This window comes from Caretta caretta, chromosome 4 (assembly GCF_965140235.1).
Source record: "Caretta caretta isolate rCarCar2 chromosome 4, rCarCar1.hap1, whole genome shotgun sequence".
In the NCBI taxonomy this organism is placed as follows: Eukaryota; Metazoa; Chordata; order Testudines; family Cheloniidae; genus Caretta; species Caretta caretta.
In genome coordinates, this window is record NC_134209.1 from 20,241,148 (window position 1) to 20,258,304 (window position 17,157).

The following is a 17,157-nucleotide window of genomic DNA, read 5'->3' on the forward strand; positions in this document are numbered from 1 at the left end:
AGAAAATTTCCTTCCCTTTTATAAAACTCAAAGTTGTACAGTGCCTTTAGACCTGAACCTCTAACACACCGCCTGCTCCCACCCCATCTCTCAAACATTTTGATTGTGCCTTAACCAAAGGGGAATAGGTCCACTAAAATAAAAATGACATTACAGTGTTTAAGAGATATACTATGCCAACCCTTAAAAAAATACAGGTTCCTTGTTCTGAAGTTTTGCCTAAATGAATTAGACAATATGAAAACAAAAAATAAACAAAAAACCCCACAACAAACAAAAACTTCTCTAAAGGCAGTTTAGAAAGTTATGACATATGCCTCTTACTAGGTTCATCACTTGTAAATTGTAAAGAAATCTTTAGATTCTGGGGTACAGTCTAAAAACCCTCATGTTTGGTACAATGGTGTTCATAAGGTCTGTGAAATCAACTGACCTGAAAGTGGTTCTCCAGCTCCTATCTAGTGGCAGGACCATATAGAAGATAACAACCTCCTACTGCTACCAGTTACTCTATTAGCTCAAGTAGTACAGGACTGTGTTATGGATATAACAATCCCATCCTGCTGATGACCCACCATATGGGGGGGGGGGGGTCAATATGGTTCCATTGGATGAAATTTTTGTTTTTCCAATTTTTAAGCTTGTTTTTTTAAAAAAAAAAATACAGGAAATTACATTAAAAAAAAACACCAAAAACCCCCTACATTAAAAGGACATTAAGGTTGCAGAGTCAACACTCAAAAGTTAGGAAATAATAAAATTAAGGTTACCCATGTGCAACCTTAATTTGGCCCCCTGTGCATCTACATTATATGATTCAGTCTGTAACCACAGGATCACATCCGATTTTTTCCACAGGACCCCTACCTCATTCAGTGCACAGGACAGACAGTGTTCTCCCTGAATATTTCTTTTTATCCTCATCATTCAGTGCCTCCTGCATTATTTACTTAACACCATCAAAATGCTGCAAAATGCTGCATCAAAAAGACATAATTATTAATTTCATCATTTGCTTTTCTATGGTGCACTCATCTTAATATCTTAGTACTTTACAAGCATTAATTAATGTATTGTGGGGTGGGATGACTGGTTTCATTTGACTCATGGGGAATTTAGGCATAGACATAAAAACCAGAATGGTCAGAGGTGTCCATTAACTCTGGTTACCCAATTTGAGACACCTAGGGCTTGACTTTTCAGAGAACTTAGCATTTTAGAGCACTTTATATATTCAGAGCCAGCTCCCACTGACCTCCATCACAGCTCTTACTGCTCAGCACTTCTGCAAATCAGATCTCAAGTTTCTTACATTAGGAACCCAAAAAATGAGGAACACACAATCAGTGACCACCTTTAGAATTTCTAAATATAACAGATGACGATTTCCTAAATCAAAAAGTGTTGCATCCAACACAGAGGAATTCTACATTAGACCTCATCTTGACAGACAGAGGAAGTGATCAGAGAACTAAAATTAATGGTAACTTAGGGTATAAGTGAGCACAAGTCAGAAAAACGAATTCACTGTTAAGCAAGTGAGGCCAGGACTTAGGAAGGCCCTGTGTGGTGATACTAGGACAGCACAGCGACTTACAATGATTCTTCATGCTGGAGTGGCAACAAGGTACTCAGGGTGCCACAAAAGAAGATATGGGCCTTGCCTTACAAGCCACTGCAGCTTCCTATCTCAGAAAATGCTAGCACAGGCTTCTACCAGCTCAGGCAGACAGGATGCTCGGTTGATGAGGCTGCTGCCAACAGATGACGATGTTCTGCATTCAAGTCCCCCGGGTGGATACTTACAAAGCCAGAGAGTGCAAATGTCTAAACTGGCGTCAACACAACCCTCACCACATAGCCAGTGTGTCTGGACCTGCTGCACAAACACCTCACCAGGAAACCGCCATTTTGACCTACAAAATGGCAGACTCTGCAGATCAAAATGGTGGCCTCCTGGTGTGGCATTTGTGGAGCAGGACCAGACACATTCAGGGACAGACAACATTGTCTCATGGGCCAAACTGGCCTGCTGGACCCACGCCCCTTCTGCTGATGGAATGACCCCATTTGGGGTCATGACCCACAGTTTGGGAATCTATGCATTAAAGGGTTAGAAAACATGCCTTACAGCAATAGATTCAAGGAGAATCTATTTAGTTAGGTTACCAAAGAGAAGGTTAAGGGGTGATTTGATCAGAGTCTATAAATACCTACATGGGGAACCAATATTTAATAATGGACTCTTCAATCTAGCAGAGAAAAGTATAACACGATCCAATGGCTGGAAGCTGAAGCTAGACAAATTCAGACTGGTAATGAGGTGTAAATTTTTAACAGTGAGGGCAATTAATCATTGGAACAACTTCTAGGGTCCTTGTGGATTCTCCAACACTGACCATTTTAAAATCAAGAACGGATGTTTTTGTAAAGTAACTGCTCTAGGAGTTATTGTGGGGAAGATCCACGGCCTGTGTGACACAGGTGGTCAGCCTAGATGATCACAGTGCTCTCTTCTGGCCTTCAAATCTATGAAAAGTTTGATTTAAGTGACTTGCCCAGCACCACACAGAAACTCTGTGCAGGGTTAGATTCCAGTTATCCAGGACAGCATTGAAACCATCCTCTCCTGCCTCATTCACTACACATCTTCCAATGACACAGACCTCATCACCATCTGGGCCAAGTCCTTAGGGAGCAGGATACTCCTACTGTCATGCAAGCGGGCCATGCTTGCTCTCCTGCTCTAGAAGGAGGACCTCTGCAACCTAAGGAACTGGCAACCAGGCTCACTCGCCAGCACAGACTCTAAGGTTGTAGCAAAAGCCATCTCACTGAAGCTGGGTCTGTGCTGGCAGACGTGATCCATCCCTATAAGACCTACACCATCCCGGGCCAAACCATCGTCAATAATCTCTGTCTGGTCCAGAACCTACTTCATCTTGCGTGTAGGGATAGCCCGTCGCTCACTCCTGTCCCTGGACCAGAAGATCAGGAAGGATCATGAGGTATCTTGTGGGCACACGGAGGGCAGTCAGCTTCAGGCCCCGCTTCACGGGCTTTCTCCAGCTGCTGTACATCTCTGCTGAGAGTCTGATGAAGCTCACCTGGGCCTTGACTGAACCTCTCACCTTCAGGAGAGGGTTAAGTCAAGGCGGCCCACTGTCCAGCCAGCTGTATACCATCAGCATTGGGGTTGGTGCTTTGAGAGCTGGACTTGCGGGTGGTCCTGTCAGCATATGCCGACGATGTGCTCCTAATGATCCAGGACCTAGGAGACCTGGTGAGTGTGAAGGCTTGCCAAGCTATCTATTCAGCAGCCTCGTCCACCCGGATCAACTGGGCTAAGAGCTCGGGCCCCCTCCCACCCACGCTCCAGGCCATCCGATGGGGAGTGGATCCACTGCTCTATCTGAGTGTGTATCTTTCTGCCACTAATCACTCCCTGCTGGAGAATCGGAGCAATCTATAGGCCAAGATGGCTGAGTGGTTGCAGAGGTGGATGTTCGGTGCCTTAACCAACTGGTCCTGTCGACACTCTGGCACCAGCTCAACACCCTGAGCCTGCCCCTGGGAACCCTGGTCAGCCTCCAGAAGACAACCCTGGAGTTTTTCTGGCTGAGGCTGCACTGGGTCTCTGCAAGGGTCCTGAGCCTCCCCCTGGAGGTGGGCAGACAGGTCTACACCTTTCACCTTCAGCCCCTGCAGAGACTCCTCTATAGTGCAGGTAATCCGGCATGGAGCGTGCTGGCACATTCCTTCCTCCCCCTCCTCCATGGGCTCTGATATAACCAGCAGCTCTTTTATCTCCGAACCCGAGAGGTTTTCCCCGAGACCCCTCTAAGCCCCTGACCTTCTACCAGGACCTCTTTGGGACCTGGAAGCTGATCTCGGCAACCAGGTCTGTAGCAGCTGCCAAGTGGGAGGACCTCCTTGTGGAGCCCAGGCAACACAAGCCACATCTGAGTGTGCAGGTAGCAGAGTCTTTCTTGGTGCACCGTAGATTGGTCCTGGCTCGTACCACCAGAGTCGGAGACCTCCTGGACTACAATCAGAGGGACTGGGTGGACCCCATGCTGCTTAAGGCTGTCCACCCAGCATGTCTCATGTCACATGCTTCAGGAGGTGAGGGAAGCCTTGCCTCCTGCTTCTCTTGCTTTCCTTGAGCAAGTCCTATAGCAGGGTGCTCCCCGCCCAGCTCTTACCTTTGGCCCTCCAGAACTTGCTATTTGGCCCCTGTCCCATGAACCTCTCCAGCCACCCCTGGCACACCACCTGAGCCCGCTTCACAATACCCAGCCTGTCCACCTCTGAATCGTGCCCACGAAACATCTGTATGTGCTCATGCTCCCTACTATTCACTTCCTCGCCCTCAAATCCCACCTCAACAACAAGTCGCAGGACCTGTTTCCACCCAAAGAGGTCAAGGAACCCTGGTGGGCCAGTCTGTACTCTACTGTAGTCCCATGGCCCACCAGAGATATTAGTAGGGCCCATGAAATCCATTTTATTATTGTGGATTTTGTATTTATTATTTTCTGATTTCATTCTTTTCCATTTTAAAAAATATTAATTCTGTCTTCTTCGGCCCCAGGGCTACAGCAGAGAGGCAGAGGAATCCTCTGGCCCCAGGGCTGTGGCGGGAAAGCATATTTTATTTTATTTATTTATTTATTTATTTATTTTTATATTGCTGGATTTATTTTTTTTTAATCGCTGGATTCCATGTTATTATTTTGATTCCATCTGTGTTCTCGTTAACGCAGATTTCATGTGGCCCTATATTAGTTGGTGGCGCCTTCACGGATCTGTGAGCACAGGTGTGTACCTGGCGTGATTCATGAACTTCCCCGAACACCTGCCCCTTTTGCAGAGAGAAGGAGACCCCGGCGCACATCTGTGTAGAGTGTGTCAGGCTGCAGCCCCTCTTCCAGCTCCTCTAGAACTTCTTGCTGAGGTTCTGGCTTCACTTTTCCCCGCACCTCCTGATCCTGGCACACCCCCATCTGTGGTCCCACAAAGTAGTGGGACCTGCTCGTCAGCCTCCTTCTGGTGCTGGCCTATTTCTGGTCCCTTGCTCATTCACACCTCCAAGCAGAGTTCCTCAGGGTGGTGTCCACTGACTCCCTGGAGGCCTTTGGGAGAAGTGGGCACTGTCAGGGGTTCTGCTCGATGTCCCCCACCGGATCCCCAACAAATAATGCAGGGGTCCTACAGACAACAGCCTCCTTCACTGCACAGTCCTGATTCACTCCCTGAGCACCATCCATCACCTGCACTGAGTGAGGTGGGAATCCTGTGGGAAAAACAGTGTGTGCCCATAATGCATATGCATGAGAGGGCTGAATCCAGGTTGCAGTGGCAACTTCAATTCTGACTTTCCCAACTTCTGAGTGCTTGACTTTGCAATCCTAATGATCTTTTAATGTCAACCTTTTGTGTAAAAAGAAAAGGAGTACTTGTGGCACCTTAGAGACTAACCAATTTATCTGAGCATAAGCTTTCGTGAGCTACAGCTCACTTCATCAGATGCTCACAGTATGCATCAATAAATTGGTTAGTCTCTAAGGTGCCACAAGTCCTCCTTTTCTTTTTGCAAATACAGACTAACACGGCTGTTACTCTGAAACTAACCTTTTGTGTGTAATTTCCTAGATCAAAACCAAAAGCAAACAGAAACCTACTTTGCTAAGTGGAAATCTTTGACACTTACCCGAGGTTCCTTCCCATGCATTGGGCTCACTCGTGCTCAGCTGCCAGGATTGACTGCACTGCAGTGGAGTCTCAAACAAGTCCTAGCCTGCGGAAATGCTGGACCCCCCATTCACACGTTGCCCATCCTCCTCCATTTCAAAAATCTGGAGGGCTTTAAAGGGGAGGGTGCCTTCCGGTCTCAGTGACCCCTGGGTAGTGGAGCTCACAATTGTGACCAGAGCCGTCAGTGTCAGGCATTGCGTGATGGCTGCTGGAGGACTGTTAGGATACACTGACACTTTACAGTGCTGCAACTTTCTCACTTAGGGTGTGTGAAAAAACACCCCCTTGAGCGCAGCAAGTTTCAGCGGTGTAAAGCGCCTGTGTAGATAGTGCTGGTAGCTACACCCCTCATGGAGGTGGTTTTTTTAGAGCGCTGGGAGAGCTCTCTCGCAGCGCTCTGCTGCGACTACACAAGCCACGTTAAAGCGCTTTAACGTTACCAGTGTAGACTAGCCCTTAGCTGATATAAGTAATGCAGCGTCTACGCTTGCAGCGTCGACTACAGTACACCGACAGCTCAAAACTAACAGGGGAGGTGGTGTGACTGCATCAGTGGGAGACAAATATAAGCGTAGCCATGTGCACAACTAAGTCGATGCAAGGCAGCTTACATTGACCTAACTTTGTATCACAGACCAGGCCGTGTCTAAAGTGAGGTAGCTAGATGACGTCAGCACTATACCCTCAACCGGGGTGACCTCACTTAATTTACGTTGCAGTAAAACTAAAGTTTCTGGTTCATGCAGCAGGAGACTAACCCTTCTCTTTATTTTACCTGCCAGCGCCTGCTCCTTAGCCTGGCTCCTTCTAGCATTGCAACCTGTGATTGTGGTCACAGCGGGTATGTCTACATTGCACTAAGAGACCCACGGCATGGCCACACAGCTGGTCCAGGTTAAATGACCTGGGCTCATAGGGGTTCAAGCTGTGGGGCTAAAGACTGCAGTGCAGATGCACAGGCTGGAGCCTGGATTCTGAAAAACCCACAGGTGGGTCTCAGTGACCTGGTTCCAGCCCAAGCCCAAACATCTACACTGCCATTTTTAGCTCCTCAGCCCAAGCCCAAGTCAGCTGAGCCAGACTTGGGCTTAGTGCTGCAGGTATTTTAATGCAGTGTAGACGTACCCAAAAGGCAGCACAAAAGAGGGAGGAGGGGCCACCAGAGGGCAGAGCTGCAGGTTTGCTCACTACAAGGTCCAAGAGCTCCTCTCTGCTGCTGCTATGAGAAGCAAGACAGGAAAGGGAAAACAAAGAGGGAGAGAATGAGAACATAAGAAAGGAACATGGACAGTGTTGACAGGGCAAGAAAGAAAAAGGAAGAAGGAAAAGAGGGTAACACTTAGAACATGGATCCCTAAAATGCCTGCATCCTCTGACCTGCAATGAAAATAAAGCTTTACATTCATAGTTTCCATAAAAGTAATATTTTCTACCGATGCATACACTAAAAAGCTGGTGACATTTCAGTGATTGTTCTACAGTGCTAACACAGCACACCCAGGGATTCACTATAACATCCTGTCCCTCCATGCGGGGAGCGAGGAGGCACCAATATCTTCATGCCTGTTGAATTTTCCAGAGGTCCTCCTACACTAGAGAAGAATAGTACCTCATACACCAGAGAAAAGTAGTACCCTTTTATCATTACTCAAGATACTCAGGTCCAAGTTTCCAAAGTTAATATAACTTGTCAAGGTTGTGTACTAACTAACCTCCAACTAACGTTGACCTCTGCTTCTCTGTGTTTATATTTAGTGCTAAAGTGTAGTAAACACCAGGTTAATTAACACAACTCCCTCAAGGCCATGGTCTAATGATGTAATTTTCTAGTGAAGACAAGGCTGTGCTAATACCCACTCAGATGAATAAACCCTACACTTACACAGTCTTTTGGAAGGAACTTTTCTCGGGCACAGATAAACACAGATCTGCCTTTGCTTTAGATAAATTTTGGTATGACTACTAAGCCAGACCCCCCACCCCCAAAAAGTCATATACTGAAGATCTAGATTACTACACAGTTCAATAGGAGAGCCTGCTTGAATTAGAGCTGGAGGATCATGTTCTCTTTAGCCAGGAAGGGTTTTTGAGGTACTTTCTCAGGGAAGTGTCCACTATTGGGGTTTGACAGTAAGTATATTGAGATCTCAGATAAACAGGCTCAGTTGATCTATTGATGGGAAGTAAAGTCAGCATAATACAGAAAGGTCAATAAGTTACCAATCAGGAGAATGATCTTGCAGTGGCTACATCTTCCCTGTTGCAAATTATGAGCTCAGTTCCACTCATATTTATTTTCCCTTTATGACAGACAGAAAATTCCAGATTCCACTGTAGAACCACAGAACTTACATACTTTTTCTCATCTAGTTTTATACATCACATTCCCAGTGTCAGTAGAGACACCTGCATTAACTGTATCTAGCACACAATCTGTATTTTGCATACCTCAACAGGAGACAATTTGCTTCTGACAGTTTAACTGCTAATACATTTCTACAATAAAGATTAGCATGACTATAAAACGCTGTATTCTGGAAGATTTTAACCAGCTCAGTGCACTAACACTAGGTTAACACTTATCATGAACTAATTATATAGTTGCATAGGTTCTGTTTTTCCCCTCTCTTTTCAAAGTATCATATTGGGCAGTAACCATTAAACCTGAATGTGAACCTTAGAAGTCTATAAATAATTTTGCATCTCTGAGACACAAAGAGCACTAAGCTATCAAACACAAGCAAAAATGAAAAGTTTAAATCTAGACCATATTATTCACTGCTACGCTGTTGACATCTGCATCTGCCTTTTCTGTTACTTTTTCAGCTGTACTAATTAAAGAAACCCCAGGAACAGATAGGATTAGTTTTATAGGGTGATAATCAGAGCCTTCTTACTAGAGATTGCACATTTCAGACATAAGGGTCCTATTGCACTACAGGAAATACCTTAACTTAACTTTAAAACTACCATTAATTCTTAAAGTCTGGCATACTAAAGTATGAAAATTTGCCTAGTTTCTGATTTATTCTCCCCCCTTATGATATTAATTTCAAGTAACAAAGATTACTCTTATCCTTCAGATTTCATCTAGACAAATTTGAAGTACCAACATCTGAATCAACTTCCTAAATGGCAATTCTGAAAGCACCTAGACAGATAATCACATACATGCCAGTGCCAAAATTAAGGAGTGATTACTTAGATAAGTATTAGAAAAAACAGAAATCATTCCTCAAGGATTAGTCACACATGATACTTCTGCTAGCCTGTAATCTAAAGCACACAAAACCCTTTGCTCCCCGTAGATAAGATTCTGAAAAGTGTTGAGCTATATTCTAAGACAGGAGTTGCAAGAACTCAACACCGCTCAGAATTTGACCCAATGTAGTCTAACAATCAGACGACAGAATGCTAATCCCACTCAAGTCACTGCAAATTTTGCCACTGATTTACAGAGTAAAACTGGGCCCTAATTTGCCTGCACCCTCAAAAAGAATCTGAGGATACCAATTATAAGGAACATGTGTCAACAAATTCACAACTCCTCTGGGTTCTTAACACTACCTTGGGATAAATTATTAATATCTTCTCAAATAGACCATTTTGTTTCTCAATTCCTCTGCTTGGCCTCGGCCCTGAAGAGTTCTTTCTGCACAGAATCCCCTCAAAATCAATGGAACTCTTTGCAGGATCAGGTACTTATAGGAGTCCACTGCATACATTTCTTCATTCTTCTTCCCACTTCCCCGCCAAACATAGGAGGCCCCCAAATTCTTCTCCATAAATTTTATAGGTGTTTCACCATTGACTTTAGGAGTTTGGGAGTGAACCCTACATCAGCAGATGAAAAAGTGATTCACAAATAAAAGATAGTAGGCTGCTGGCTCCCACTTTTCACAGAAGAACTTCATTAATTCACACTACTGAAAGTTATCTATTTTTGCATATTAGCAAGTAAAGCAAGCAATTTAAAAAAAATCAAGATGTACATGGTTTAATTATTGTAACAAGTACAATTTAGGTATGAATATTCTTACCAATACCTCACAGTACATTAATAAATATACTGTAGAATACTTCATAAAAACAACTAAGTCTTAGCATCAGGAAAATAAGAAGGATGATCTTTTGTGCACAAAACTGACAGTCAGGTGATCTGGATTCTATTGCCAGCCCTTTTCTTAGGCAAACCTCTTAATTTTGCACATGATGAAACTAAGGCACAGAATGATTAAGACAATAATAATTCTTCCCTACCTCAAGGGGTTATGTGACCAAATTAATTGTTTGTAAAGTGCTTTGACAGCCTGAGATGGAAGGTGCTAGAGAAATATTAACGTGGAGACCTCTCTGTTACTAAACATTTGCCAAAGGAAAATTTTCGGGGTTGCAGATTAACAGAGTTAGTGAAGATCTACTGCATATGCAAATAGCCTCTGGCAGAATGTGGCATGTGGTGAGAACTATTTTTAAATCACTACAACACAAAAATTAAAATATGTAAATTCCACTTAAAAATAACAATTCAGCAAACTTTATATTACCAGGGTCTATTTCTCCCAGGGTTTGGTAAATGTTGCAGCCAACTGTCTCTTTATTATATTCAATCTTGTGTTAGTCTCACAAGCATGCTTTTTTGGAATATATTTACATTAAAATCCAAGACTGGGTAAACTGTGCAGTCTACATATAACAGCAGCTGGTAGAATGAGGGACTCATAATACCCAGTGAAAACCTAGGGAGAGTCGTTTTTCCTTTTGTAATAGTAACGCTATTGAAAACTGTTTGGGCTCCCCCTCCCAATGACACCAGTAGCCAAATTACTTTCAATGCCAGCCGAAGGGAGCCCAGGAGGCCCTGGGACTGATAACTACATTCCTATCACACAAAAGGCTATTGAAAGAGATACAGGCAGAGATGAAAGTAAGCTGGTATGGTCTGGTACGGGCGCACTGGTAAGAAAGTGCCGACTGTATTGGCTGGGCCGCTTATGGGGGGAGTGGGCAAAAGGGGCAGCTGCCCCGGGGAGCCCCAGGCCGGGCCTACCGTGCCAGCGACCAGAGCCCCGGGCCCTTTAAATTGCTGCCAGAGCTCCCAGCTGATGCCGCTGCTACCCCAGGGCTCCGGTGGTGATTTAAAGGGCCCCGGGATCCCAACTGCTGCTGCCTACCGCACCAGCAGCCAGAGCCCCAGGCCCTTTAAATCACCGCTGGAGCTCCGGGCGATGCAGGTCAGGCAGCGCTGAAGGGCTGCCTGGGGATTTTGGCCCCAGCCTCACCCCTTCCGCCCATGCTCCCCTCTGCCACAGCTTGCCCAGGACCCCGGCTGCCCTGCGTACCGGTAAGTCATTTAAGTTACTTTCACCCCTGAATACAGGTCACTGTCTGAGCAATGAAACATGTTCTACTAAATCATTTAAAGTCCACGTGTGCCTTTAAAACATGAATGACTATCATGGGATCTGAGCCCTAAAATGGCACTGCCAAAGGTCTCACGTTATTAAGTCACCCACATGATGGAAGTACGCTTTTTTTCCGAACAATACAGAGAATTGATACACTCGCTACACTATGGGGGCGGGGGGGGGGGGGGAACAGCCTGGCTAGCTGGGTTATACACTGGCTGTGCATGTGTGATACAGCCCAGCTACACATGCTGATGTGAGAGAGAGAGACAGACCTTCCTGGATATATACATGCTGACCCTTGGTCGTGTATGTGTACACACGCTTGTGTGTGTATGTCAGCCTGGCTATCCCAGCTATACATACTGACCTATGGCTGTGTCAATGTGTGTGACTGTGAGAGAGAGAGACACTATCCTGGCTCTACACATTAAACTATTGCGGGGTATGTCTGTGTGTTATGAGCTGCCCTTCCCCCAGAGCAATTCAGTCGAGTTCGAGAAAGAGCAGGTGGTTTAAACAATTTATTGAAAACTACAATAGGACCTAAATATTCGATCCTAGGCTACAATGACAGCAAGTAAGTTTCAGAGTAACAGCCGTGTTAGTCTGTATTCGCAAAAAGAAAAGGAGTACTTGTGGCACCTTAGAGACTAACCAATTTATTTGAGCATAAGCTTTCGTGAGCTACAGCTCACTTCATCCGCTGTAGCTCACGGAAGCTCATGCTCAAATAAATTGGTTAGTCTCTAAGGTGCCACAAGTCCTCCTTTTCTTTTAGCAAGTAAGTTAAATCTCACCCCGCGGCTGGGTGGTCTGGCAAGGCGTACCGGCTGTGGTCGCATGAATCTGTTTTCTCTGTCTAGAGTCTGTCATCACTACACCACACCGCACCACACCGAGAAACTCTTGACACCCACATATATAGGCTGCACGCAGGCTTGATTGACAGTCGTTTTGTTTACTTTTGCTAACTGACAATTCTATTTTTACACTCGCAACAGTTATTTCCTCACAGTGTTAAGATCTGCGGAGTCGTTGTTGTTTATCACCTTTTCCCCACCAATTTCTAGTGCTCCCTCCCTGACCTACAGGTTTCATCTAATGGTGGAGTCACAGCCCTGACTTTTATTTTCCCCCCGGGGGATGCCCCAGCCCCACAGCCCTGCCCATACGCCGCCCCTTCCCCCGGGGCCCCACCCTCGCTCTGCCTTATCCCGCCCCCTCTCCGTCCCCTCCCTCACGGCCCTGCCCTCGCTCCGCCTTTTCCCGCCCCTGCCTTTCCCCCAAGGTCCTTCCCACCCGCTGCTCTCCACCCTCCCCAAGCACCTCCCCCAGCCGCCAAACAGCTGTGGCTGGTGGGTGCTGAATATCCACTATTTTTTCCCGTGGGTGCTTGAGCCCCGGAGCACCCACGGAGTCGGCGCCTTTGGGTGGAGTGACTCTTGCTCATTCAAAATGGAGGCCAGGGACTCAAAATGGAGTCACTCAGGATCTCCCGTATCAGCCACCAGCACCAGTGGACCCAGGCTCAGCCCCCCCACTTCCGGGCTCTGCGCCCTCCAGCCCACCTGGCAGCCCCAAGACCTGCTGGAGGGGCTGCTGCTTCCCCAGTCCTCCCCCAGTCCATTAGCTGTGTGCCCCTCCCCCACTATTGCCACCTCCTGCCGGGCGCAGCACACTCGGGGCAGCAGTGACCCGCATGCCACTGACAATTGGTGTGAGAGCGGGGCAGGCAGCACGAGGCCCAGAGAGACACATCACGGGGAGGGCACAGTGGACCTGCCCCACTGCACCTCCCCCACTGAATCCTGTCAGCCCACAGCACCCTTCCCCCCATACCCCCATGTCAACCTACCCCCCTGCACTGTCACCCCATTACACCTCATGTCGTCCCACCCCACCCCTCCCTGTTGCTCCTTCCTCCACTGTATCCCATGTCACCCCACTGCACCTTCATTGCACCCCCTCCCCATTGCACCCCCTCATTGCATCCCTCCCTGCTGTACAACCACTGCACCCCCTCAGCCCATAGGGCCCCCTGACACCCCTCCCTACCTCACCCTCCATGTCATGGCATCCCCTCACTGCAGCCCGCATGTTACCCTCTCCCTGCTGCACTGCACCCTGTATCAACCCCCATATGCCTATGTAACTCCCCTCCCCAGGGCACAGAGGAAGCAGCTTCAGGAACACAGGGGAGTAGCTCCAGAGCCGGGTCTGCGGGGGCAGGGGCACACAGTAGGTATGGGGGGAAGGTCACACTAGACACAGGGACAACAGACATGGAGGGGGGTGTCACTCCATGGGCACGGAGTATGCAAGGGGAGTCACACCGCCAGGTGAGGGTACCCTGGCCAGCACAACGGATCCAGGATTGTCCCCCATATGCCCAGGCTCGGCACCCCCCAGCCCAGCTGGCAGCCCTGTGGGGCGAGGCTGCTGCTTCCTCCAATCCTCCCCCAGCCCATTAACAACCACCCTCCCCCCCCCACCATGCTGCGGACAACGTGAATGAAATCAGGGTGGGACCCAAAGCAACCCACCTTGGAAGGAAATATGGCCTGGCCCACCTACCACACCTCTGTGACACTCCCCGGGGTACCCAGGGTTGTGAGGCACCTCACCACCACCTGCCCATAGCGTGGGGGAGACTAGTCTGGGCTTGCCAGGGGTCAGCTCCCTGGCACCCCGACCACAGACAGCACACATACTCCCCTCTCAGCCCCTGTGGGCTCCAATGTCCCTCACACCGGCTACTGACAGGCAAGCTCCAACGCCCGTGTCCTCTAGCATCCTCCTGGAGTGCCCAGGCCCTGATCCACTGGACACTCCCCAAACTCCCAGATCCCCTGCTCCCAAAGGAACAGTACAGCACAGCTAGCTAGTTACACCTTAAACCCCAGCTACGCTTAACACCCAGCACTTAGATTTGTTTACAGTGAAAACAGGAATAAGATTATTTAACAAATAACAGATTCAAATGACAGCAAGTAAGATTAATGGAAACAAAGGCTTACACATAAAATTATATCACAACACACATCCTAGAGCTTAAATTTAACTAACAAGATGCCTGCCTCTTGTCTAATAAGGTACTGCTCACCCAAAGTCTTTCCCACCAAATTTTTCAACCAGGATGCGGTCAGAGACCCTCCTTTCATAAGATGAAGCCCACTAGCAGCTTGACTTCACAACTGAAGGACGCTAGGATTTCTCACACCAGATATACAAAACCAGGCCTTCGATCTTCACGTGAAAACAGGGGCCCCCATTCTGTGTTGTTCATCTCTTCCAGAAATTCAGAGTCTCTTCTGAAGTCCTCGCATCTCTTCACTAGTATTTGACTTTGATTGTCAGCCACACAATACACAATGGTCACCAGGGGACCCTATCTCCTGCCTGGTGAAATTTGCCTTAAGGCATCTGCTTCTGGGTAACCTGCATTTCCAGTATATATACACACCTATCACTGCGCCCAGTAACCGCACACGCATTTCGCACGGATGCCAAGGAGCAGTGTGACACAGGCTTTCAGCACAAAGTTTACATGAAGCTCTCTGGTGAACAACTAGGACGTACATACCAGACCCAGGGAATCCCTGTAACTCAGGTGCACACTTGTGCCTTCCGCCAGCTGGCGTCATGAGATCCTTGGGTCACAACCCAATGCGATACACTGCCCATCACTCCCTCTCCACTGCACCCAGTGTCACCCCCCTCCCCGCTGCACCTCCCGCGTCACCCCCTCTTTGCTGCACCCCAGTGTCACCCCCTTCTTGCTGCACCCCACTGCACCCGAGTCACCCCCTCCCCACTGCACCTCCCGTGTCACCCCCTCTCTGCTGCACCTCCCGTCAGCCCTTCTTACTGCACCCCCGGCCGTCACCCTCTCCCCGCTGCACCCCACTGCACCCCCCCCGTGTCACCCCTCCCACGGGGACTTGGTCCAGGGACGGGCACTGGGGGAGACTCGCTCGGGGCGCCGGGCCGGGCCGGGCCGGGGGGGAGAGCGAGCCGCTCGGCAGCAGGCCTGCGGGAGGGAGAGCACCGCTCCCCGGGGGACACGCGCTCCGCATCCCGGGACCCCGGCCAGCCCGGCCCGGCCCCACCGGGCCCGAGATTCCTCCCGCCACCCGCGGCTCTGCGTCCCCCGGCCGGCCCGGCAGCCCCGGGGGCGGGGGGGGGGGGGGAGGTTACCGCTTTCCCGACCCTCCCTCATCCCGTTACCTGCTGCCAGCAGCTCCTGCCCGGCGCAGCAACCCCGAGCCGCCCGCCCTGCCGCGGGCAGGGCGAGAGCGGGGGCGGGAGGGGTCCGGCCGCCTCGCCCGCGGCCTCCCCGCTGCAGGGCGCCCCGTGTCCCGCTGCCGCACTGCACCCCCGCTGCTGCACCCCGGGGTCGTCCCACCGCATCCCCAGTGCACCTCCCCCTGTGTCACCCCACGGCACCTGCTCCCCCTTGCACCCCCTCTCTGCTGCGCCCCCACTCACGCAGGCTACCAGCTGCACACTGCAACCCCCGCGTCCCCCTGGGGTGCCCCGGCCCTGACCCACTGGGCACTCACCAAATTCCCAGATGCTCCGTTCCCACGGGAACAGCACCGCACAGCTCGCTGGTGCCGCCTTAGACCCCAGCTCCCCTGGCCACCCAGCGTTTAGATTTGTTTCCCGTGAAAACAAGCATAAGATGGTTTGACAAAGGTCAGAGACTCTGATGATAGCAAGGAAGGTTAATGGAAACAAACGGTTACACCCTGCCTGCTGCATCCCTCACTGCACCCACCACCTCACCCCCCTCTCCTTTGAACCCCCCACCTAGCCCCCTCACATCCCTCTGCTCCCAGCGCCCCCCCCTGCAGCGCCCCTCACCTCACATTTCTCAGGCAGGACAGCAAGGAGGAGGAGTGCCGCTGGAGCCTAGCGATGTGACCCGCGGTCATTACAGGGACAGAAGTACAAGGACAACTGTGCCACCGCGACCGTCCTTTCCTACAATCACTCAGGGAGCAGCTGCTCTTGAGAGATAACCCGCGGGAGGCCCCTCGCCCAGGGATGCGTGCACATGCAGGGAAGACTGGCGACCTTCCGGAGCTGGTAAAAGTGATGCCAGAAAATCTGGCAGAAAAAAGGGCTCAGAGTGGAAACAGACACTCTGGAGGAGTTGTGAAGAAGCTGCCCAGTCGTTTGAAATACCGTCTAGTGTATTACTCCGTTTCCAAGGCAGGAAGAGATGGATATTTATATGCAGGGTATGTAAATAATTACGAACGTGCCAGTAGATGGCACTCAAGTACACATAGCCGAGTTCCTGGTGGTGTGTGTACTGGTTGTGCGCTGCAAATGACTCTTCTGGCTACTTTTTACAGCCGCTCTTAACAGTACTCCCAGAATCCCAGCACACATCTAGAGAGATTAAGGCCCTGGTTTTGCCTACATGGGAAAGTATTACCCCTGTACTAATACAGTTACTGATGTAACTCCCTGTTATTCTGGTACAAAGTCTTGTGTACACAGGAGAATTTTTTGGTATCTTTAATTTTTTCAGCATAAACTACTTTGCATCCACACAGAAAAGATTTGTTTACATTTTGTCTTGTGTTTTATCTTGCTGTAATTAATCCACTTTGGGTGACATAACTATTTAGTTCTACCACATTGAGGTTTGTGTTGACACAGCCCCATTTCAAGTTAACAATACTGTTTCAGGTAGTCCCTACTACTATCCCATGCTGCATTGCTTCACATCTGGATTAGCCTCTCTGGTTACCTATGACAGGTTTCAGAGTAACAGCCGTGTTAGTCTGTCTTCGCAAAAAGAAAAGAAGTACTTGTGACACCTTAGAGACTAACCAATTTATTTGAGCATAAGCTTTCATGAGCTACAGCTCAGTTCATCGTGAGCTGTAGCTCATGAAAGCTTAGGCTCAAATAAATTGGTTAGTCTCTAAGGTGCCACAAGTACTCCTTTTCTTTTTGGTTACCTATGAGATTC

General features: G+C 48.8%; 1 protein-coding gene across 4 annotated transcripts in view; it reads right to left on the reverse strand.

The window, feature by feature from the left end:
* The window catches only part of TEX15 (testis expressed 15, meiosis and synapsis associated), a 94,644-nt gene extending 78,308 nt beyond the window's left edge, over positions 1-16,336 (reverse strand). For 2 of the 4 annotated variants that reach the window (XM_048849012.2, XM_048849014.2), the window contains exon 1: positions 16,040-16,336. In XM_048849012.2, coding sequence (XP_048704969.2) covers positions 16,040-16,105 — 66 coding nt within the window. In that variant the 5' untranslated portion in view covers positions 16,106-16,336. Of the gene's footprint in view, positions 1-16,034 lie in introns of all 4 variants that reach the window. The other 2 variants (XM_048849008.2, XM_048849009.2) reach the window with 2 other exon arrangements.
* Positions 16,337-17,157: the final 821 nt, after the last annotated feature.